This window comes from Vigna radiata, chromosome 8 (assembly GCF_000741045.1).
Source record: "Vigna radiata var. radiata cultivar VC1973A chromosome 8, Vradiata_ver6, whole genome shotgun sequence".
Lineage (NCBI taxonomy): Eukaryota > Viridiplantae > Streptophyta > Magnoliopsida > Fabales > Fabaceae > Vigna > Vigna radiata.
The window spans coordinates 2,284,896-2,309,433 of NC_028358.1; the positions used below are offsets into that span (position 1 = coordinate 2,284,896).

The 24,538-nt window shown below is 29.8% G+C and overlaps 5 protein-coding genes across 8 annotated transcripts; 2 read left to right on the forward strand and 3 right to left on the reverse strand.

Moving 5' to 3' along the window:
* Positions 1 to 3,788: 3,788 nt before the first annotated feature.
* LOC106771542 (MATH domain and coiled-coil domain-containing protein At3g58270) lies at positions 3,789 to 5,815 on the forward strand. Its single transcript, XM_014657537.2, has 4 exons — positions 3,789 to 4,052; positions 4,162 to 4,307; positions 4,541 to 4,695; positions 4,889 to 5,815. Exons 2-4 carry the CDS (start codon positions 4,186 to 4,188, stop codon positions 5,695 to 5,697), a joined length of 1,086 nt encoding a protein of 361 aa, XP_014513023.1. The 5' UTR covers positions 3,789 to 4,052; positions 4,162 to 4,185; the 3' UTR covers positions 5,698 to 5,815.
* Positions 5,816 to 8,196: 2,381 nt separating this feature from the next.
* Positions 8,197 to 10,378, forward strand: LOC106770051 (universal stress protein YxiE). 2 transcript variants are annotated; one of them, XM_014655873.2, is made up of 4 exons: positions 8,197 to 8,478; positions 8,895 to 9,001; positions 9,366 to 9,484; positions 10,151 to 10,378. In XM_014655873.2, exons 1-4 carry the CDS (start codon positions 8,247 to 8,249, stop codon positions 10,242 to 10,244), a joined length of 552 nt encoding a protein of 183 aa, XP_014511359.1. In that variant the 5' UTR covers positions 8,197 to 8,246; the 3' UTR covers positions 10,245 to 10,378. The 2 variants fall into 2 exon arrangements, with proteins under 2 accessions (XP_014511359.1, XP_022640374.1); XM_022784653.1 differs by having other exon boundaries at positions 8,198 to 8,478; positions 8,898 to 9,001.
* A 122-nt stretch (positions 10,379 to 10,500) lies between these two features.
* LOC106769903 (EEF1A lysine methyltransferase 1) lies at positions 10,501 to 14,751 on the reverse strand. 2 transcript variants are annotated; one of them, XM_014655700.2, is made up of 5 exons: positions 14,334 to 14,751; positions 13,251 to 13,409; positions 12,109 to 12,190; positions 11,806 to 11,951; positions 10,501 to 10,769 (listed from the first exon to the last, which is right to left on the reverse strand). In XM_014655700.2, exons 1-4 carry the CDS (start codon positions 14,649 to 14,651, stop codon positions 11,806 to 11,808), a joined length of 705 nt encoding a protein of 234 aa, XP_014511186.1. In that variant the 5' UTR covers positions 14,652 to 14,751; the 3' UTR covers positions 10,501 to 10,769. The 2 variants fall into 2 exon arrangements, with proteins under 2 accessions (XP_014511186.1, XP_014511185.1); XM_014655699.2 differs by having other exon boundaries at positions 10,501 to 11,079; positions 14,334 to 14,750.
* Positions 14,752 to 15,546: 795 nt separating this feature from the next.
* Positions 15,547 to 18,411, reverse strand: LOC106769851 (40S ribosomal protein S5). Of its 2 annotated transcripts, XM_014655629.2 has the most exons (5): positions 18,306 to 18,411; positions 18,129 to 18,223; positions 17,670 to 17,941; positions 15,919 to 16,122; positions 15,779 to 15,833 (listed from the first exon to the last, which is right to left on the reverse strand). In XM_014655629.2, exons 2-5 carry the CDS (start codon positions 18,219 to 18,221, stop codon positions 15,779 to 15,781), a joined length of 624 nt encoding a protein of 207 aa, XP_014511115.1. In that variant the 5' UTR covers positions 18,222 to 18,223; positions 18,306 to 18,411. The 2 variants fall into 2 exon arrangements, with proteins under 2 accessions (XP_022640456.1, XP_014511115.1); XM_022784735.1 differs by lacking the exon at positions 18,306 to 18,411 and having other exon boundaries at positions 15,547 to 15,833; positions 18,129 to 18,221.
* A 1,367-nt stretch (positions 18,412 to 19,778) lies between these two features.
* On the reverse strand, positions 19,779 to 21,410 carry LOC106771206 (40S ribosomal protein S28). Its single transcript, XM_014657139.2, has 2 exons — positions 21,280 to 21,410; positions 19,779 to 20,211 (listed from the first exon to the last, which is right to left on the reverse strand). The coding sequence occupies exon 2, from the start codon at positions 20,208 to 20,210 to the stop codon at positions 20,013 to 20,015; it is 198 nt and encodes a 65-aa protein (XP_014512625.1). The 5' UTR covers position 20,211; positions 21,280 to 21,410; the 3' UTR covers positions 19,779 to 20,012.
* Positions 21,411 to 24,538: the final 3,128 nt, after the last annotated feature.

The window sequence follows — 24,538 nt, forward strand, 5'->3', positions numbered from 1 at the left end:
TTAAATTAGTCTATAGTGTCAACAAACGATAAATATAGTATTTAATAAAACATAATTAACATATATCGTAAAATTTGTTATTTATACTTACTGGTTATGGGTACTTTGATGGTACTGGACCCCTTGGTCCAAATACTTGTCAGTTTATGAAGTATTATTGTTAATCATGAGTTATGGTGATTAAGTATCTTGTGTGACCTTGTACTAGCCGAATAGGGGTGAATCAAGTACATGTCAACTTAGTAATTCAACATACATTTGACCAAGGACAAGTCCTATACTGGTATGGTCGAGAGGTACTTGGTTTATATAGTACATCAGTCCTCTAGGCTTTATATGTTACATGCTAAAGGCTTGCAAGGAGCTTCAACGTATCATTTATTGGCAGTCGATCTTCAATTTTAAACTTGTTGATCATGATATTGGTACTCGGTAGTAATCTTGCAAAGAAAATTTGTATCATTAGATATATAATCCTATAGGTATCATAGTCTGTGCAACTATGAACATGTTGTAACGATGAAGTATCATATATATATATGATGTGGTAAGGGAGATGAAGATAAGGGAATAGAGTTGCAACAATTAACTTTGGGTAAGAGTGTACTTGTAGAAAATGCTCAAGTTAGCCTAATGTGTCAAGAAACAATAAATGTGGTAATTAATGAAACATAATTAACATACCTTGTAAGGTTTGTTATTTGTAGTTATTGTTTATAAATTTTTACTTGGATTGGCCTATGTCCATTAACCCAAATACTTTTTAGCTTATGAATTATCATTGTTAGTAATCAAGTGTCTCTCGTATTATATTATATTGATGAATCAAGTACGTATCAACTTAATAGACCAACATGGATATAGTTAATGATGAATCTTTTATAGATACTCGGTCATAGTGCAAAAATATTCTTTTATAATGATCTTTCAATTTAGCTTTATTATTTTAAATATTTTTGTTTGTGTGAGAACAATAAATAATAAATAGTATAGTATTATCATAACATCATCACTGTCAATTTGATACAAAAATTACATTAATTCATATTTAAATAAAATAAATCCAATTCAAAATATTTAAAACACAGAGATAAAATTAAAGAAATATATATATATATATATATATATATATATATATATATATATATATATATATATATATAATATAAATTGAAATAGAAAATATAATAATTTATTATATAATATTTAAATTATCTAATAAATATTTATCTATAATATTTATAACACCTCTAATTACATTTTGTTATGTAGATTTGTAAAGAAGAAAGAAGGAGACTAGTATCCCTCTCATGAAGAAGAAAGAGAGATTTCAAACTTAATTTTACTAGTTTTCCTTACTTTGAATTGGAAGCGGAAGATGCACTTAGATTTGAAGTTGGAATATGGAGAATGTATATACACATAGTCAACAAAAATCTTTATAAGTTGCAATTTTGACCTTACAATTATTAAATTTATTTAATCAACATTAATTTTTAATTATGGAAAGTTGTACCTTAATTACATTCCATATTGCATGCAAATTAATTGCATCATAGATACCATTATGGAAACACGGAAAATGCTATGAGGCAAAACCCTAACATGTGTCATGTGAAATAAATAAAATCAACAAGTCACTTTTTTCTCTACAAATATATTTTAAAAAATAAGTTATCTAAATTTAAAGACTAAAATTTGGTTTTTATATATTATCTGTATTTAAATTGTTTAAACATGTTCTTTAAATTGTTTAAACATGTTCTTAATGATTTGAAAAGGTTTTAAAGAAAGTTACTTTATATTTAGATTAAATTTAAATATAATAAAAAAAGTGGTAAGAGAATATTGTGATGCAAATAGTTATAATAAAACACACACATACCTATATATTAAATATCATATCAATCTATCTATCTATCTATATTTTAATTACAAAAGTTAAGTTTAATTGACTATTAATTTTATATAGTTATTTTTATTTGATGTCATTGCCAAATAAATATTAGAAAATTCATTTTGAAAATTTAATTATTCTTTAAATTCATGTAATTTTATAGAACTTTATCAAAAATATAAATTTAAAAATTGTTTTCAATTTTATAAATTAATTATTTTTCAATTTTAATCCATACTAACTTTATTAAAATTAAATCAAGATATATATTTTTATATTTTTTATATTAGCTAACTAATTTAATCTTTTTATCACATTAATGAAATCCACCACGAATATTATTTTTTAACTTTTCTTTTTTACCTTTCTCTTTTTTATCTAAATTCAAAGAAGCTCCCCATCTTTAATTACTATCTTTCATCCAAATCCAAGAAAAAGATGTGAAATAAAATAGTAGCATCATTTGATTTGATACATGTAGGTGAAAGAGAAACGTACCAGTGAAATGTTGACTGAATCATATACAGAAAATGATTGGTGTTTTAGAATTTATGAAAAACTTGCCTGCAGTTGAAAGGTCAAGCAGCTAACATCTAATGGTCCAAAATCTTCTACTTATAATTTTCTCAGTGTTTTCGATTTCATATTCTTCAATGTATATATACTTTGTAACAGTACATGCTTTGACTTGGTTTTAAAATTGCTTAATGCTTAAGCCACACTCATAATTAACTTAATAAACCTTTTCTTGAGATCAGATTATGACTTCCTGAAAGCAATGGAACTGCTATTTAATAACATTACATGTTCTCTACCATGATTCATTCAGAGATTTAAAACTATGTTCAAGTATTTTTAAAGGACAGATACGCATTGCAAGACATAAAACTATGTTCAAGTATTTTTTATTTTTTTTTAAAGGGTGAGATTAGCGTTGGAAGACGATTGTTCTAAGCAACCTCTCCTAGTTCAGGTTTTATACAGATTTTTTTTTAATCTTTCCATTCCACCTTCAAAATAAAGATAATGTGAATTATACAGTTAGTAAGGGAAAGTATAGATTAAATCGAATATTTTAGTACGTAATATCGAACGTGAAACTAGACATTAATAACTTTGTGATAGCTGATGAAATAATATCGATAGAACAGAATCTTACATATATATATAACTCTGATATCATGAAATAGATTTTAGTCTAATTCAATCCTACAAAATCAGATGAGAGATTTGAATTCATTTATATATTATATATTAGTTTTATCTCTAGTCGATATAAAAGATTTAAAATTCATTACTAGATAAAATGGACCACACATAACTCTTTTATTTTATTTTGTTATTCACTAACTCCATATTAAATTTGAGTCAATTCTCTTGTTTACATTCAACGTTAATCAATTGCTATTTTTTTTAGTTTAGAGAATAAATTATTTTTACGTTTATTTAAAAGATTTAACTTTAACGTATTTATTTGACATGAATTTTAATTTTATATTTAGTTAATTTATTTCAATTTTGCTAATAAAGATAGATTTATGACACAATAAAACTAACCCTCAATTTTTATGGAAGACAAACCTATTCCATGCAACATAGGCCAATCCAACTCAAACCTAAACCTAAAGGGGATGGATTGTCATCCTATTCTAAAATATATTGATACTGACATATTAATTTTTTAAAACATCAATATCAAAGTTTAATATATTTTTGAAGACACATTATATAGAAAAAAAAAACACTCAGATAATCTAAATTACTTGTTGTAATGAACCTCAAAATATTAAATGTTGGGAATGTTATTTCCTTGAACTTTCATAAGCCTGGCTTTGTGCCTCATAAAGTTGTGGCCTCCTCCGTTTAAGTTTCCTTTAATTGTTTGCTGTTTGAAATTTCTACACATTAAAAATGCCAGTTAGATGATTCCTTACACCAAACCATCCTATTTGCATTTGACTTGACTATATTTTATACCTCCTTTGCCTTTCATTTTCTCTCTCTTTTGGTCATCTTTCTCCAAAAAGCATTCTCTCTCTTTCTCTTTTACTCTTTCTTTCTTATCTTTCTCTCCAAGTGATAACAAGCATTCATGATTACAAGCCTTTGATCTCCTTCTCTTCTCATCACCAGCAGAACCTCTTACAGGATCTTTGTGAGTATATAAACTTCTGGGTATATGTATGTGTGTATATATATGTACGTATGTTCTTGCTATTTTGTTTTTATCTTGTAATATTGATTTCTTTCGTTTGTAACTACAGCTAGCACCAGATGAACATACCGGAATGGTGACTGAATTGAGCAGAAGTGTTGATTTCGAGAAGTTCTCATGGAAAATTGAGGATTTCTCTAAACAAAATATCATGAAACTGCGCTCCAAGCCTTTCAAAATCCGTGGCTGTACATGGTACGTGAAGATGATAAACTTTAGACTGCTTCAGATTTGTGTTCTTTTCATAACTGCATTACATATAGGCTCACCAAATTGAAAACAAGCACTGAATAATCGCCAACAGCTAAAAGTTCCTTAACTGAACCTTATCCTTCACTTTATTTCATTGCTGTGATGAGAGAAAGACAATCAAAGCCTTGTTTTGGAGAGTTTCTATGAATCAACCATGGGTTTTCATGATATCACAGGAGGATCCTTGTGCATCCATTGAGGAGTGATGTCAACCATTTTTCAGTGTATTTGATGGTTGCTGATTCTTTACCTCCGTACGGATGGACCAGACACACCTTTTTCAAGTTGGTTCTGATCAACCAAGTGGACAACAGAAAAACAATTGAAAAAGGTATTCTAAGTTTTCGAATTATGACTCTTTCTTTTGGAACAGCTTAACCAGACATAAAGACGACAGTTTGATTTTGTAAGGTTAACTTAAGGTTAAAATCTACATTTTTGTATGATATAAGAGATAGAACAAAGTCAACTTATGATATATTATAAGCCAATTTTGTGATGTTAACGATTTTTGTGATTTTCAGAGACCAAACAGAAGTTCAATGGAGGATATCGTAGCTGGGGTTCATTTTTCTTGAATCTAAGTGATTTCTACAACCATAACAAAGGATATCTTGTGAAGAACAGCTGCATCATTGAGGCACACATCTGTGTCTCGGATTTAGCACCCAATATTCAGGTTCACCCAAATTGTTCTCCATATCATGACTCTTCATCAGGTGGTCAAGCAACAGAAACATCCTCGGATAGGGACAGCATTAGTCCGAGAACCTCAGGATCTAGTGCAGCAGAAGGGGAAACTCAAAAGGGTTGTTCAAGCAGTTTGACACTGAGAGAACTCATAGATTTGAAGATTTTAGCAGAAGAAGAAGAAGCCTTCATTCCACTGCTGGAAGAGGCTTGCATATGGCATCCAAACCTTATACAGTGCCAGAAAGAGAGAACTCGCGGGTTCAGACAATGGGCATTCACATCATTAGGCCAAGTTCTTCATTTTCTGAAGACCAAAAGGGTTAAAGATATGAGTGAAGAAGACATAAAGCATCTTCGTGATTTGTGGAAGGAACTTGTGAAATCCTCAGGGTTTGATTTGGCATGGCTGAAACCTTATGTTGAATCAGCATTGGGTTTGAAAGCTTACACGGAAAAAGCAAAGCAGTTGAAGAAACTGAAGGACACTGTGGTTGGTTTGGAGATCAAGATGAAGAGACTGAGAGGGGAACTTGCTGCTGCTGAAGGATTGTTTGAGGTTGCAAGAAGAGAGTTATCAGAAGTAAGAAGAGGTTTCAATGAGATGGATATGAACTCTACAATTGGATATGCTATGTTTTAGTGCAAACTGTTTGATGCGTATATGATTCTGGTGAACTGGTTTTTGATGAGGCTCAGGCCATGCACAAAGTTTTTCACTTCTAGTTTAGTACAAATTATGTTCAAATAAATAATATTAGTGCCTTTTTTTATTATTATTACTTTCAAAATTAATTTCTTATTTTCTTTATTTTATATTTATTGGCTTCATAATTAGGATCATTTTTTTATTGTATTTTATTGATGTAAATAGTAGTTTATATAATAGATATATTTATAGTGGAAGATTTTGGAAAGAAAGATAGGGGTGCACTTAGAGTTTTATGGATGCATAGAGAAGAAAAGAAAAACATATTTGCTTGAAGGACAAGCGTGACTCAGATATCACATGCATCTCTGTACACATTTTAATATTATCTAAATATGTAATTAGTCAAAAATTAATTTACGGTGAATAATAATTATTATAAACATCAACATAAACCAATCACATAATGATACATAGATAATGTTAAAATATTATAAAAAAATATATTGTCAAAGTATTATTTTCTATCTCTAAATTATTTAGGTACAAATCAAGGAAATTTTAATTTTTAAGATTCACAAGGAGTATTAGATTAAGATTTATGTTTAATTTCTCTTACATTTGCATTTGCAATTGAATGTAATTATGTTTTCTCTCTTATAAAACAATTTTGATATATTGAATTTTGAGAAAAAATTCTTTACACTTTAAATCTTAACTTAATTCTAAGAGTTAAATTTTTCATAATTTATTTTGGTGAAATATTATGTAATCATAATTTTCTTCTACAAGTTATTTGTCTCCTAAGTCTTTCGTATGCTGTAATTGTTTACTTTGGATTTGGGTCATTATCTTGTTATTTATTGTCTTTAACGATATTCTTTTGTCCTTATTCTATTCGTGAAGGTCAACTTTGTCATTTACATATAATCACATCAACTAAATTAGTATTCATCTTTTATTTTTCTAAAATCATTAAACCACTTTAAACAAATTAAAATTTTCACGCTAATTCATTATTGATTTGTTTAAAAAATACATTTTAATTTATTTCTATCTTTTATCATTATTATAATTAAACATAAATAATAATATGTAACTATTATATTAAAAATTAAAATAATATTTCTTTTATAATTTACTATCCATTACGATCCCAAATAATTTATTTTTTCTTTGTTACTAATATAAATGATTGACACCGTTAATTCTTTCAACACACAAATATTTATCACATATAAAAGATGAATAATGAAGGCTCACGTATGTTCGGCACTTTGTTTTGTTAAATTTAATTTTGGTTTTTGTATTTTAAATGTTAATTAATTAGTTTTTAATTTTTAAAATACATAAATAACCTTTTTTTTATAGAAAATCGCCATTAAATTTTATTATTATAATATGGTTAATATTTTATTGAAATTTCTTATAAATGTTCTTTAAAAAAATTTACAATAGCTGTTTTTATTAACTTTTTCTATTAATTTTAAATTTTTCATAGTAAGAAAATTAAAATCATATACAAAATATTTTAGTATAGTTAATAAATTTAACTGTAAAAAAATTAACATAGCATCACATATCACATACTATCTAGCATTATAGTAAATTTTTTAATTATTGACAAATTTTTGTCAAGAATAAATTTGTTGGTAAAACAAGATTTATTAATGAAAGCAAATTTATCACTAAAATTCGTCCACAAATATTAAACATTATTGACGAAATTTAACCATCAATAATATCTCATTTTATTTTAGTATAGTTTTTATAATTTTGTGAAAGCAAAGAATTAAAACTTAAAAGAATAAAAAAAATCTAAAAATGACATTTTGTTTAACAAAATTAAAGTTACCATTAATTTGAAATTGCAAAAAACATAAACAAATTTGTAAGACAAAATAATGAAATAAAAAATATGTTGAAAATTTTCACATCTAGGATAAACTTATATGGTGTAAACCTCGTCTTAAAATTTATATAGTGTAAGATTGAATTATGCATATAATATGAAATTCTTACAAAATCTCTATTGAAATTTATTATTGTTGCCATAGATATATAGTGTTACAATATACTCTGGATATATAAATACTTAAATGTAAGATAAAAAATTTACATATTATAAATAAGTATAAATCTAATCTTTTTCGTCTAACAAATAGATTTTATATCATTAAATTATTATTCTTAAAAAAATATATTGTTTTATTGTTCAATAATAGAAGTGAATTATGATATTGAACATTTGTGCATGAAGGTAATGGTAACAGGTTTACACGTATTCACCTGTCATGCAAACATGGACTCTGGAGCTGCCAAGTCTCAAACATTTGCATGAGGAAAACGACACAAAAATACTCAAAAGAAGCGAAAGTGTGAGGGGCAAAACCGTGAGAATAAGATGATGTAGATGATATAGAATTAATTATATATATATATATATATATATATATATATATATATATATATATATATATATATATATATATATAAATGGTGATAGAAGGGTTGAACTGATACTGATAAACTGAGAAAAAGCCATGGAAGAAAGTGGAGTAGCAGAACAACGAAGGATGAGGATGAAGGTGATGGTGGGTGTAGATGAGAGTGATGGAAGCTTCTATGCTCTGAAGTGGGCCATTGATAACCTCTTCACTGCCATGGCTACTGTGGGAGAAGCGACTGAGGAAAATGAGGGCATGGTGATTCTGGTTCATGTTGAACCTAATAAAGTTCAAAACTTTGTTCACCCAGTTGGACCTGGTGGAACTGGTTAATTTCATTCCCTATAATCACCTCTTCTTTTGGAAGATTATTAATTTTCAGATTAAAATTAGGTTAAAATGTCTTTTTAATGAGAATTTCAAATCTGTGTATTTATTCTCTGATAATTATTTATGTTCTGACTTTTACTCTTTCAAGTATTTATTAGTTCACCTTTGATTTCTCAAAAAATAACACTTTTTTTTTATATTTTATCCATGTTGCTGTGTTTGTGTTTGTTTTAGTTTATGTTATAATGTTGTTTTATGTTGTCATGTTGGTGTTTTTAAGTGATTCCGAAAGTAAATAGGACTAGCAATTAAGGAAAGAAAATATTAGATTTCAAATGCAAAAGAATAAAAAACTATGTTTTTTTTTTTTTGTATTTTGTGGTTAAAAATATATGATTTTTATGGTGGCTTCAGCAGAAGTTTATCCTGCAAATGCATTGGTGGAGTCAGTGAAGAAAGCACAAGAAGAAAAATCAGCATCTGTTCTATCAAGGGCATTGAAAATGTGTCATGATAAACTGGTAATTGTCTCATTACCTTGCCAAAACTCATTTTTTATACTAAATTGAGTAAAGATATTATTATATAAATAAACATTTTTTAGATAAATTTACTCAAACATATTAAAAATCATAATGAGTTTTTGTTTTCTAAAGAAATTAAACAAATAAACCGATTTTGATTTCTAATAAGAATATAAAGTATCCTTAAAATGTTTACAGAGATTAGATTGTGATTATTGAGATGGTAAAAAGATTGCATTGAATTTGATTGAAACATAATATTTTTATTCTATTTTGATCTCTCAACTTTAGAAAAAGTTTGTCTAAATCAAAATAGAATATTAGAGAATAAATTTTCCATGAAGGAGTGATGAAAATGCAGGTGAAAGCAGAAAGCATGATTCTGAATGGAGATCCAAGGGAGATGATCTGTGAAGCAGCAGAACAAATGCAAGTTAATCTTCTTGTTTTGGGGAGTCGTGGTCTTGGTGCTCTCAAAAGGTTTCAGTTACTACCCTTGCAATTACATTTTTTAGGTTAAAATAAAGTTTTCATCATGTTACATTTTTAGTTTAAAAAATATTTCTTTTACAGTTTTCTTGATAGACCAATTTGGTACTTTTGTCAATTTTCTTCATTTTTTTTATACTGGGGATGTTGCTGTTAATTTTGACTAATGTGACATGTTTTTGTAATTTATCAGTGCTTTTGGATCAAATTAGTACGATATTGTAAAATAATAATCAATTTGATCCAAAAGAATAGTTTTTAAAAAACAAGTTGGAACTCGTTTAGTGTAAAACTTCTCACTGAAATTTAAAATATCAATTATTACTATCTATATTTATCATTTCATTTATTTAAGTTTATTCATAGATTAATTTCACTTTACTTGTTTTGCGAATATCCTAATGTTACATGACAAGAATAATAAATCACTGAAGCACTGTAATTTCAATAGTTAATTTTCTCATATTTGAATGAAATTAATTTTCTCACGAATGATAAGAGTGCTAAATCTGCATTAAATGTTGGATGCTAACTTAACAAACTGAAACTTCATAATTAATTAAACAATAATAATAATAATGAAAAAAAAAAGCTATTGTTTAATTTGATTTTCGTTGGAAGATTGATGATTCTATGTATGTATACATTTGGTTGCAGGACACTTCTTGGAAGTGTGAGTGACTACTGTGCACATCATGCAAGAACACCTATCCTTATTGTGAAACCTCCAGAGCAAAACAAAAAGCAGTAACCCTACTTTCCAGTTTCTTCTGCTTATGTTTGATGATGAATAGAAATGTATTTAATGTTCTTTTTCTCTAAAAACATCTTGAGTTTATCTGCATTAAAATAATTTAAATGGTGTTCCTTTATTTTGTACTAAAATATTTAAATGGTTCCCAAAATATCATACCGTTGAAGATGAATGAAGACTAAATTTGCATTTGCCATGAAAGCTACACTAGCCGCCCAAAAATGTTCTAAGTCTTTATGGGACTTTATACTCATTTTTGTCTTCATGGGACTTTATACTCATCTTTTAAATTAGAGTATAAATAACAACTTGATATAAGAGAAGAAAATGAAGTATACAAACATCCCTAATTCAATGCTGACATCTACGAACAATCTTTTGTCTTGTGCAAGAGTCAATTATGAACTGTTGACAAACTACTATAAATAAATCACCTCATTAAAATGATGATGTTGAACAAAAATCCTTGCCGAATCACACAACTAGATTCCATAGCGGAATTTCCCTTGAAAGCACATGCTGCTGTCATTCACAATAGTCAAAGCAAATATCAGAAAAGATAGGTTTGATGGGTCCATTCAAACCAATTTTCTCGTAATAATCCAACACGACCCAAAACTGTGCCTCTTACAAGAAATCGAGACAAATGAAAAATATATTGGACACCAATCTCAAATTCAAATGCACTTGTTCCCTAGAGGCTAATATCAATCCACGGAGACGTTGATATTTTATCAATTTCTAGCAGAATAACTTCAATGTCCTTGTAGTGGCAAACATGATCACCCAATCAACACAACGTCATAATATATGCAACCGCAGCTTCATACACCTACATCATATTCCAACTATCATTTTCAAATTGGAAAATCCCGAATCGACCACAATTTATTCTACACTCATTTTCATACGCACATTCCTTGTAGAATATAATTCATTATACACTCACTTTCATACGCACATTCCTTATAGAACATATAGGATGAAATTGAGTTTCTAACCAGCTATAAGGGGGAAAATATATTTAACTTTAAGGGCAAAATGTGCTTCAAAAATTGGCCAAATTTGGTTTTTTCAAATTTGGTTTTAACCCTTAAAAAAATTATTTTATTTCGTCCCTTTAATCTGGAGATACTTTACTTCTGATCCTTTAAAGTGATTCTTGTGACGGTTTATAACTGTCATTAAATATATAAGTTTATAACTATTTTCACGACTATGAGTGGAGAACTTTAAAAATGAGATAGATAAAAATAAAAATTTTGAAAGAGAGGAACCAAATTAGGAAAATTTTAAAACATATATCCAAAGTTATTTTAGTTCCTTCATTGTAAATGTTTGTTTGGTTCTTGTACTTTCTAAAATGTAATGGATTTCATCCCCGTTCAAGGCAATGAAGTCAAGAATGAAATCTTCAAAATCACCGCTTTTAAAATAAAGGAACTAAAATTAACTTTGACCAAATTTTCAGAGACTAAGAACACATTTTATCCTAATATTTACACAGACATGTAATTAGAGACATGAAAGGCAAGGCAACCAAAGGAAAAGTATGTACCTATTTTTCCCACCCTCCTAGTCTCGTTTCAGGGTCATAGTTAGAGAACAACCGAAACTCATTTCCAAGTTTGCTGGAATGCTGAGGCCTAAATCCACAAGGATACAGGCCCAAGATCTCTGCTGCCCTTTCTTTCTGCACTTCCCCTACAAAAGTGTAATACAAAAATTACAATACCCAACAACGGATATAGTTATATTTCATAGTAATTCTTCAGACTGATCATCTCGTCATAAACATTACAAGTAAATTATCATTTTTAGAGAAATGATAAAAGCACAATATGATAAAATTCATTGATACCTGTCAGCAGAAGCACAAATGACTCTCCAGGTTGTATGAGCAGACGAATCGTTTCAGCAACTTTCTCCAAGCACTCTTGGCTCTACTATCAAATAATTAATTACGTCAAGAAAATCATTAGTTATGTCACTATGTTTTAAGGTGGAAGTATTGTATACTGTCAGTCTCATAGCCTCACACTTAATGTTTTTTCTATCTCCACAGCCAATCCCTTCCCCCAAAGGAACAAAAATTTCATTACAAACTGAATAACAAAGGCTCACCAATTACACTCACTCCTATTCCTAGATTTTGGAACCATTTGGATGAACTTCTTAGAAGAGATTATTCGGGGATTACGATACTGGTTCAAGACTGAACTTTTTTTATCTGTGGTCAAGCTATTCACCCAAACGAATCTTTAGGCAGTAATCTAAATTTTTCTCTTTATATTAAGATGGAATGAGAAAAGATTTGTCATGTCTTGAATAACACTAGATTTTATTATAATCTTGCATTGTGGGTTCCTCTTCTGGTAAAACAAGTACAGATACAAAAGTCTGTTACGGAAAAATTAAGCAGACTGGTGATTCATTGCCAGAAGCTGTGAATACACAAAACAGGCTTTAAATTAGTTCACAGTGAGATATAGAAACCTATGTATCCATGAAACATGCAATTCAACTCATTGAAAAGAGACGTTAAGTTATGCACCACACAGCACAGCCTTTGGTTTGTCCAACACGGCATAATTTTCTAGAAAGACAAATAAAAAATTAGCCGCATATTGATTTCCAATTGCAATCAAACGTACAGGGGAGAGAGGAATATCTGCTTCTAGATGTTATTGCTTTTAATAAAGGTATATAAGAGATGAAGGAATCCAAGTTAAGAGATGTAAGCAATAGTTTTGTAATAAATAAATCTTAGAAGACTAGGAATGTTTTAACTTAATTATGCTACACAGTTCAAACTCTTGACAACTTGCACACTAAAGTTACAAAAATCATTTTTCACAAGAAAAAGACTTGATGATCAGTTTATCCTCAGCCAATCGAACCATTTATAGTTTTCTGTGAAGTACAAAACAATTGACAGAAATGGAAGCAAAAGGTACAGAAGACGCCAATTTACAAGGTAATAGGTCAGCAATTAATTCTCACCAAGTAAGGAGGATCTGCAACTACAACTTTGCAGGAATGTTTCAATTCTGATGGTATTTCATNAGGAAGATTGTAGTCATAAAATGTGTAATCACTTCCATATTGCTNAAAACGTTTGTCGTACTCAAGAAGTTGCACAGTAGCATTAGGATTCATTTGCTGAAGATTGAAGAAAGGAAAGAGAGAATGTTAGAGCAAAAGCAAATCCAATGGAGTTGAATTTTCATACAATATCTTTAACATTGTCAACTACTTAAAAACTAGAAAACAATCTAAATATGATTTTTAAAAGTATTATTAAAAAAAATTGTCATGCATGAATTTGACAAATGTATGATAGTATGAACAAGTAAAATATATATATATATATATATATATATATATATATATATATATATATATATAATTGCTGAAAATGAGGCCTACTACATCTCTTTACCTTTCTCAAATGAGCTTAATTTTCATAGAATGTTAGTGTAAAGATTTGTACTCTGTCAACAAATTAGAAAACATCAAGTGAATTACTTATTAAATAATTATCATAAAAGTTCACAAATTTATGATAAATAGCTATACATGATTCAATGCATTCTAAATAAACTACTTTCACCTATAAGGATTTGAAATTGTAAACATTTTCTGCACTGACTTTGTATTACAAATTAAGCCAAGACCACAACAAACTTCATACAATTTTTTGGGTAATCATATTATTGTTTCAAAATATCCAGACTTGGCACATGAGTAATCTTCTCGAAAAAATCTCACTGACTATCTCCAGAAGAGTCTTCCTTCCTTCAGTCATATTTTTTNTTTTCACACAACAATCAAACTCGATCATGATATCAAGCTTAAAGAATCTAAGTTAATTTCAACTGGAACCAACTAAACTTGATCTGAGCAAATTTCATACATAATCCAAGTAAGACGATGCTCNATAACTTTTCAACCATCANGAAAATTTCATACCAAAATCGTGAACAGTAATCCCAACCACTCTCACTCAAACAAAAAGATAAATACATTTACTAATTAAAAGAAAAATAAAAATCAAATTACAATAGCAGAGGAGCAGCAACAAACCTTGAGATANACATAGAGAGTAGGGCAAGCAATGCAGGCAACGCGAGTGTGGACGCCACTGCAGAGAGTGAGAACTTCCTCGGCCACGGTTTTCGCTGTTTCTGGAGTGTACCAGAACTGGCTCAAATTCCAATTCTCGGATACGAGAGAAACCTCGGACCCTCCTCCGGCATCGGAGTGATGCTGCTGCTCGGCGAGGAATTCTTTGAGAGCGGCGAGAGTGTGGGAGCTGAGAGAGGGTTCTTCATCATCGGAGGGCGCCGAAGACTCAGTGATTCCGGTCACCGAGTTAGGGTTCAGTTGGAGTTGGTCCGCCATTGCTCTAAGCTGGTGTGGGAGGAAGAGTTGGCGAAGAGGTTGGTATGGATTCGAATACAAGGTAATATATTCCGGGTTCGGGTTTCAAATCATCGGATCCAAACCGAACCAATATGAACCTAAGGTATGGTAGCGAATGTAATTGGATTTAAGCCAAACTAGCCGAGTTTTTTTTTTAACTTCATGAAGATATTTATTAATTATTGTTACATTTGAATATAAAATTTCTTCGTAAAATTATATTTGAAAGTTAAAATTGTATAAATATTAAAATATAATGTCTAAATAGATTAACTTTGGTATATATTGTCGAAAAAAAAAACCTGTACTTGTTGTAATTAAAATTATAGTCCATATATATATATATATATATATATATATATAAGTGTAATATTGCTATACTTAAAATTATTATCTATGGCACGTGAAAACACATTTATTAACATTTAGGATATAATTTGGAATTCTTGAACAAATATTTTGATGATTATGTAATACTCTCTATGTCTCCTCACCTTATACAATCCCACTACAAAGTTTCTAATACATGAAAACGAGCGTGTAAAAAACACAACAAATTACATATTAATTATCTTGTTTTGTATCTACATATCAATATATAAATAAAAGTCTTTCTTATTGTGAAAATATATGACCATGTATTTCAACTTCAATTACGGTTAATCTTACTTTTGAGTAGCTTGTTTTATATTCGGCATCATTAAATTTAATCCCTGGCAAAGAGCACAGTAAATCGTACACCATCATTCATAATAGTTACAATTGCATTTTATCTTTAAAATGCAGTTCTTAAATAGGACAACGACTTTAGAATTATATTTTACGCCGCCTTTACCGTGACGCATTTAACAGTCTTTGATGTTAACAAAAAATAGAACACGGGAAACGGAGATCATTCCCATTGAAATCATCAAATATTTCAAAAACCATGCTAGTACTAATATGAATTTAAGTCCAAGAATCAAAATCCTTCATTTAAATTCTTCCTTAAAAGGAACTAAAAATAAACTAAAGCCATAGAGAGTATTACACAATAATCGAAACTGTGATAAATGAAGTACAAAGATCGAATCAAAATCTCCGGTGCAGTACAAGCTTCGAACTGCTTAACGATTAGCCTTGGCAACTCTTTCAATTTCATCTTTTTTCTTGATGGCATAACTGAAATAAAGAAGCACCTTTAAGTAACAGGGATTATAAGTAAATACGATAATGCAGTCTTCACTTAATCACTGAAAAATTATACCTGTTAGATGAACCTTTTGCGGCATTAATAAGTTCATCAGCCAAACATTCAGCAATTGTCTTGATGTTTCTAAAAGCAGCTTCCCGTGCACCTGTTGTTAGAAGATAGATGGCCTGATTAACACGTCGAAGGGGTGAGATATCCACGGCTTGTCTCCTCACCACTCCAGCAGATCCAATTCTTGTGGCATCTTCACGGGGACCACTGATAAAACAATAGCAAATAAATAACTACCAATACAATCAACATAATATTTAATCCTTTACAGTACCAAGAACCGAAGATTATTCCATTAAAACAAAATATTGCACATTAAGAGGCTACTTAAAATGCAATTCAAAAATTAATTAGTCGCATGAGAACATAAATATCTAGCACAACAAATTAAATAACAAGTCAGTCCTCTGAGGTGATGACGTACACTTCTTTATAAAGTGAAATCAACCATAAATATCGACATAGGAGAATGATCAGATAGAGCTAATACAATAGCGCCATCATCCTGGCAATCAAACCAATAGGGAAATAAATAATCGTCATGTCATTCTCCACATGTTCCATCATTGACTTTTCAACCCTAAAAATTCAACTCAAGCAAAAACGACGATTACCATTTTCCTGATTTAGCAAATAACTAAATCATCCTCGTATAGATGAAATGCCCTAAAACAATATAGGAGAATGATCAGATAGAGCTAATACTTTTGCCATCATCCTGGCAATCAAACCAATAGGGAAACAATTAATCGTCATGTCATTCTCCATGTGCTACATCATTGATCTATCATTCCTAAAAATGCAACTAAACGAAAATTGAATTTCCTGTCTCTAGAAGTTGTAAAGCGACCATGAAAAACAAGTAAAATAATTAAATCACCCATGAAGACACTATGACAAGTACTATTAACAAGGGATAGTTTCACTCTTAAATACTATATAAATCTAAAATATAGTTTAATGACAACCGAAATGCACACAATTAATAAGTTTATTCTAATTTAAGGAGAATGATCAGATAGAGCTAATACAAAAGTGCCATCATACAGGCAATCAAACCAATAGGGAAATAAATGATCATCGTGTCATTCTCCAACTCACAACAATGATCCCTAAAATTAGGTATAGCCCTAATCAACTTTGGTTTAGTATAAGGAGCAACTGTACCACTTCAAAGAAAAAAACCAATGTTTACATGCTCTGACATTAACATATACTTAATATCTCTATTACCAAGCCAAAATATATTATCACGCAGAGATAGCAATAAGTAACAAATGTAATGATGAGAATGGTCAGATAGAGCTAATACAAAACGCCATCATTGAGGCAATCAAACCAATAGGGAATTCATAATCATCATTCCATTCTCCAAATCCATATACTGTAGCCAAAACACATTAAAAAATTTAAAAGACACTGACTTCCCCCGATATATTAAACTTCAAATTTTAAGTTCAAAAATTCTTTCTTAAATTCCTAAAAACAAGTTTACAATAGGCGAACATATATATATATATATATATATATATATATATATATATATATATATATATATATATATATATATATATATATATATATATATATANATATATATATATATATATATATATATATATATATATATATTAATGTGTTTCCAGTTTCATCGCATACTTTAAATACAACAAGTGGTCTGTATAACCAGCGACCATTAAAACCCAATAGAACAAAAAAACAACACAAAATCAGTTTTCAATGCTAGAACATACCTATTGATGACGGCATCAACAATGACCTGAATTGGATTCTGGTCAGTGAGCAAGTGAATGATTTCCATGGCATGCTTAATAATCCGAACAGCCAAGAGCTTCTTTCCGTTGTTTCTTCCATGCATCATAAGAGAGTTGGTAAGCCTCTCCACAATGGGGCACTGCGCTTTCCTAAACCGCTTCACCGAGTACCTACCGGATGTGTGAGGAACATACGTAGCATGCTTCGACGACACCACTCCGATATAATCAGCCAGCGAAATATCGTTAACCTAATAACACAAAATTCCGTACCTTTTAATCAATTTAATGTCAGGGTATTATCACTAACCAAATTAGAAAAAAAATTCTCAAAATAAATAAACCATATTGATACACATTTCAATAAATTTCATGAAAAATCGTGTAATTTTAGAATATAACAAGATTAATAGGTAGGTTATAGCAAAAGATAAGAACCTGAATGTCTTCGAAGCTCCAGCGGTTGAACAGTTTGACATCTAGTTGGGTGGGATCTGCAACGACGCCAGCTTCGGTGACGACGTCCGCCATGGCTGCAGAAGAAAATGAAAAGAAGGAGTTAGCGAAGAGAAGAATGAGAGGAAGTGAAGCAAAAAGAAATGTGAGAGAACGAACTCGTTTGTATTGGGGAGCACAGAGGGTGCAGAGAGTGGAGTCGCGGAAGAAGCTGCAAGTCCAATTGCAAAGACACAAACCCTAGGTTTATCGAATTGACATTTGGGTATTTATAGTGATCGAAAACCCTAACTTGAACAGTTAGGCCCGGCCCATTGAGGTTTGGGTATTTCTATTCGGCTGTGGATTTGGGCCTTGGTGGTTTGAGAAGGGGCAGCTTCTTTCTGCACCCTATTGTTTTTTTCCTCCACTCTATTACTTCCGAAATATTTTCTGGAATACAATAAATAGTTCCGAATTTTTTTCTCCGGAAGCTAATCAACACCTCTTTTTATAGAAAGCATTTTCTGGAAGCAATTTGAACAGGTGGAAGTGGAAATTTGATCAGGTGCAGAAAGTAATTTCCTTTAGGATGTGTTTGTTTTTGTTTTCTTAATATGGAGAAATGAGGTGAAAACACAGTATAATGTTACCGAAAAGTGTACTGATATTCTTCATCAACTTCAGAAAATTGATTTTTTTTTTCTTTTCTCCTTGGCCATACAACAGAATCAAAACATTTATTTGTTGTTTTGATAAGATTGTATAAAACAAAAATTTGGTTAAGTTAATCAAAACATTTATTTTTTATTTTGAAAACAAATTCATTTTGGTGAGAAAGGGTTCATCAATCTTGGGAAAGATAAATAGTCTTGGTAGTTTTGAAAAGTTTGATTTGTACAGAGAACTTGTCTTTTAAAAACATGCAATCCAAAGGAAAGAGAAAACGTTTTTGTTTAGTCCATATGCATTTCTTAGACATATTATAGAACTTGGTATACCTACCTTCTCTGTTATTTACAATCCATCAATACATTATATCTGCACATTGAAAGATATTATAACACAAACCTTCTTTGTTATCATACAAATTTTAAAAGCATTAAACTTGTCATATAATATTGTTTTTTAGTTCCAACACCTTTTCACATCTAGAGAACTTTGGTGAAGAACAAAATTGGAACAGCCCTTGTTTGAAAACAAAAGAAAACTTGAAAAGTAGCATCTAAGATGGTAAACAAAATTCAATTTTTTTTACATTTAGCGTGACCATTATTCACCGTGCCAAAAGCTTTAGTCATTAGGAGATAAATAACATCCTAACTCAGACACTGAACTTCTCCCATATGTCATTGGCCTTTGATCATTTCCTTTCACAGTCGTTGCTGCTTCCGGATTTCTTCATTTCTTAATCTTAAAGTATTCCCTCCCTAATTGGTGATTCAGAATTTCTATATTACCTTTTAAGCATCAATTGCAAGTTTGAATGGTAATTGTTGGGCAGAAGAGGTTGCCTCAGAATTCAAATTGCAAATCTAACTAGAAACAAATTCGGGGGACAATGTAATCTCAAAACATGATGCTTCTTTGAAATACGAAAAATTAACGAAAGTGCTAAACTATAAAACAATGTAATATTTTAGACACCAAGAATGCCCAAAAATTATATTGAATTGATCACATCCATTGCAATTAAAAGGAAGATGCAGTACATAAAACCCAAATCACAATTTTACTCAAAACTCTGCCAGCTCAATAACGTAAAAAATAGTGCAAGTATAATAATAACAGATCCAGGACAATAAAATATGGCATTGCTAACTACCACAAAAAAAAAAAAACAGCATTGTTTCACTTGAACACTGAATCAAACAATCAAAGGACTCTCTAACGCAATCTCCTTGCTTCTCTCTCAGACTCGAGAAGGGTGAGAATGTCTCCCTCTCTCACTGGTCCCTTCACATTCCTCATGATGTGACGGTTCTGATCATCCAAAAACTTCACTCTAACCTGAGTCACCTGTCCTCTCGACCCAGTTCGGCCCATAACCTTCACAACAATAGCATGCTTCACCTGGGATTCCATTCTGCTCAAATATAAGCAATGTTTACAAGGATGTAGTTAGTAAGGTCTGCATGCCAAACAACTGAAATAAAATTGTAAGGAAAAGAGGGAAACATAAAAACAACACAATCATTATCTAGAATCCTGAACTCAACATCAAATTTGAACAAATGCGGCGAAAACCAAAAGTGAAATACTAACAGGACACGATTCAGTAACTACTACTCAATGGTTTGTCAGATAACCCGTTTGTTCAACTCGTTATGGAGAATGATCAGATAAAGCTAATACATGAGTGCCATCATCCAGGCAATCAAACCAATAGGGAAACAATTAATCATCATATCGATCTCCAACTTAACATCGTTCTATCTCCTAATCCCTAAACCACTGAAAACATGAAAAACTCCATAGCATTACATGAAAAACATGTGCATTATTATTAACAAAGCAAACAGCTTGATTTTAATTACAAGTCTAACACAGTGAATCGAACATAAAAAAAAAAAAAATAGAACCGATTTAAATAAATGCCTTGACTCCGACTCCTCCAAGAAAGTACTAAAAAAAATCATGGTAGTAGAGTTTCAAAAAAAATTCCCACAAATTAAAGACAATTATATTTTCTTTAAATCGGTGATGAAGGATGTTTTTCTAAACCAACTCAAACTAAAATGAATTAGTGCTCGCTGGGTAATGCGGCAAATTTATCATCAAAATCAACACAACTCACACCGTGATACACCACTACCAAATTGAAAATCATTAGGATCATGAACAAACCAAATCACAGTGTTAAGATCAAATACACTATTACGGCAAATAACGTAAATAAATTAAATTCAGTTACACACACTCACACACATATATATAAAGCAAACAATAAGCGTCAACACAATCACTAAAAGTACAATCACAATCATAAAAGGCAGAGGAACAAACATATAATTCAAAGAAAACCCAGAAGAAAAGAGCATAAAAAAATTGGGCAATTAGAACCAGAAAACCATTAACTTTCAATAAATCAAATTTATAATGAACAAAAGCATTGTTGAAATTCAATGCAGAATTCAGAAACACCAATGGATACCTGATATTAAGAAAGAAAGGGAAGAGGGTAGGATAGCAGCCGCAGCTTTTACTTCAAACTCGCACAGAAGAACAGAAACAACAAACCCTAGGATTGAAATTTATAGGAACACCAAATTAGTTGTTAATGACAATTTTATCCATGGAATATTATGTAGGTACAGAATATGAGTGGATCTTATTGGAAATTGCTATATTCAATTTTAAGCATATTTATAACTTGATTGTAATATGAAATATGTATCAATTTGTTGTTATATTATTCAAAAATAAAGAATACATAAATATATATATAATACAGTAAATAATAAATATTTGTACATTAGATTCTAATTATTGATTGTATTTTTGTATATAAAAAAATAATAATCTTCAACTAAATTATAGACATATATTATTTAGTTAAATATTTATATAATTAAGTATGTCATATATATATATATATATATATATATATATATATATATATATATAAAATATAATATAATATAATAAGAAAATTAAAAAGTCAACTAGGGAGGTATCTAACTATGAGGATTATATTGTTAAATAAACTTATTTTGTACTTTTTTACTGTTTAAAATCTCTATGTTCATTTGTAATTATTGTTTATGTTTTTCTTGTATGTAAAATTCATTAATATATAAACAAAAGAATTAAAAATTCTTAGTTATTTATTTATTTATATATAATATTCATTAATAAATTCAAACTATAAAAGTAATTAAAATATAAGAAAATTCTTATTATTATTTTAATTATTTGAATCATAATATTAATTTAATAAAATTTATATCATTCACTTATAATTATTTTTAAAATGAAAATATATAAATAAAATAATTTATTTTATAATTTTGTTAATGCTAATTTATATGATATAGTTTTTATTTAACACATCATCTTTCATGTATATAACCTTAAATCATTTTAAAATATCAAAATTATATCTTTATCTAACCATAACATATGTATGACTAAAAACATTTTAAAAATATTTCTCCAATATAATTATTATTAAATTTATAGTATAAAAACATCTATTCAGTAAATACAAAATTATATTATATTATATAACATCTCTACTCGTATAATAACTACAATATGTATATGTGTACACACTCAAAACATTGAGTTTATATATTTACTTAAGGAAACTCAAAAGTCGTGTTACTGTATTTCTATATTTCAAATTACAATAACATTTATATATCTTCATGTGCTTATATTTAGAATGTTTTATGTTCAACTTTGATCTTGTTTTGAATCCACATCATCTATCTTTACCTCACATCATCTATCTTTACCTTTTAAGCATTAATATTTGTATGTGTTTTTTTTACAAATTTTAATTGTTGAGATAATTTTGTACGAAGACTGCATTTTACAATATGTTTGCATTTTACTTAAAAGATAATTATTTCTACATGCATGCTAATTCTGTTTTGAGTGTTTGTTAGTTCATTTATCTTGTTATGATTCTATATGTTATTACCTTTTAGTAGATATATGTCTTTATGTTGTTTATATCTACATGCGATTTTGTTTAAAACAGTTAACCTTAATTTGATGTTGCTAATTTTGTATAGGGATTAGGCTTCACAACATGTCTGCATTTTATTTTAAGCTGATAATTTATATATGCATTTTAAATTTGTTTAAAACGTTTTAAGTTGAACTTAATTTTTCTCTAATTTCATATGTGAATACATTTTCATACATCTTTGTCTTAAACCCCATATGTGTCTCTATTTAAAAATTGCGACTTCAACTTCATGTTGCTCTAATTTTATTATGGATATTATGGTAAGTTGTATATAAGAATTCATAGACAATCAATTATATTGTACTTTCTAAAGTGGGAATACATAATGATGTTGTTTTCTATTGCATCTTACTAACATAGGTTTAGCTCCAACATATCATGATCAAGATGAACAATTTTGTATAACACCAAAGATTATTCTTTAATCTTAATAACGATAATCAATTGTTACAAAAAGTGCAATCAGGCCAAGTATCAACCAATTTAATGTCAACCGTTTAACGTATAACGAAAGAAAATCTAACATAAAAAAAGATTGGTGGCAGTTTTGTAAATAAAATGTCATTATAGACATCGATCCCGCCAAGTCAAATGTCAAAATAGGTAACGTTAGTTCCTCCAGGGCCAAACGTCAAACAATCTGTCTACAAAACTGAAAAGTCAATGTTTTATTACCTTTAGACATCGATCCCCATATAATACATCAAAAAAGTCTAAAAATACCTCATTTTTAGCACCAATATTAATTTTTACTACATAGATGTCGCCCCCTCCCCCTCCTATATCACACGTCAAATCCTCCTTTAGACGTCGGCCCCCCTAAATCATACGTCAAAATCCTCTTTTCAAAGTCGGCTCCCCCTCCACAGACGTCAAAAAAGTCTGAAAATACCTTATTTCAAACGCCAATATTAAATTACTTATGACATAGATGTCAGCCTCCCCGAGATCAGACGTTAAAATCCTCTTTTAGACGTCAGCTCCCCCCTCCATGGACGTCAAAAAGGTCCGAAAATACCTTATTTCAAGTGTCAATATTAAATTACGTACGACGTAGACATCAATCCCCCCATATCATACCTCGAAACCTCTGCCAAAAACTGCAAAATCAGACATTAGACGGCGAATCTTCTTCCCTTAACGTTGCTACGAAAATAGCGTCAAAATGAATTTTTTGTCAGATCTAGAAGGGAACCAACATCAAATGCCCTTTTAAACCCCAAAATCTCCGAACACGAGCCTCACTTTCTTTCGCATTTTCGTTTGAGTTTTCGCTTTGTTCGCGTTTTCGCTTCGTTCGCCATTACTACTGTAAGGTATGTTTGATTAATTTTCTTCCAATTAATATATTTTGCATTAATTAACTTTAGTTTGCACCGATTAAATTTGATTTACACCGATTAAAATTCGTTTGACGAATCTTGGCAGCAACATTGAGTGTCCAATCTTCGTGGCTTGAAACTCATAGTATATACAGTTTTATGATGTGCTATGATGGTTTTCTGTATTTTAGGTATGGTAATATTATAAAAAATATCAATATTATTTAAAAAACAAAAGAAAGGTCGGTTTAGAGGAATCCGACATTAAAATTAACATTTGGGGAAGTGGATCCAACGTCAAATTATCGTCTCCCAGTAAGACATCGATTTGGATTGGATGTTGAATGTCGAAAATAACAAATGTCAATAGTTTTTTTTAGCAGTGGATGAAG

What these genes read in the sequence shown, in the direction of transcription:
- LOC106771542 (XM_014657537.2), top strand. Translation starts at nt 4,186, where the DNA reads ATGGTGACTGAATTGAGCAGAAGTGTTGATTTCGAGAAGTTCTCATGG. An exon ending in AAAATCCGTGGCTGTACATG is followed by an intron (nt 4,308 to 4,540) that starts GTACGTGAAGAT and finishes ATGATATCACAG; the next exon opens with GAGGATCCTTGTGCATCCAT. An exon ending in CAGAAAAACAATTGAAAAAG is followed by an intron (nt 4,696 to 4,888) that starts GTATTCTAAGTT and finishes TGTGATTTTCAG; the next exon opens with AGACCAAACAGAAGTTCAAT.
- LOC106769851 (XM_022784735.1), bottom strand. Translation starts at nt 18,221, where the DNA reads ATGGCGGACGTCGTCACCGAAGCTGGCGTCGTTGCAGATCCCACCCAA. An exon ending in GGAGCTTCGAAGACATTCAG is followed by an intron (nt 17,942 to 18,128) that starts GTTCTTATCTTT and finishes TTGTGTTATTAG; the next exon opens with GTTAACGATATTTCGCTGGC. An exon ending in GCAAAAGGTTCATCTAACAG is followed by an intron (nt 15,834 to 15,918) that starts GTATAATTTTTC and finishes TCTTTATTTCAG; the next exon opens with TTATGCCATCAAGAAAAAAG.
- LOC106770051 (XM_014655873.2), top strand. Translation starts at nt 8,247, where the DNA reads ATGGAAGAAAGTGGAGTAGCAGAACAACGAAGGATGAGGATGAAGGTG. An exon ending in AGTTGGACCTGGTGGAACTG is followed by an intron (nt 8,479 to 8,894) that starts GTTAATTTCATT and finishes TGGTGGCTTCAG; the next exon opens with CAGAAGTTTATCCTGCAAAT. An exon ending in AAATGTGTCATGATAAACTG is followed by an intron (nt 9,002 to 9,365) that starts GTAATTGTCTCA and finishes ATGAAAATGCAG; the next exon opens with GTGAAAGCAGAAAGCATGAT.
- LOC106771206 (XM_014657139.2), bottom strand. Translation starts at nt 20,210, where the DNA reads ATGGAATCCCAGGTGAAGCATGCTATTGTTGTGAAGGTTATGGGCCGA.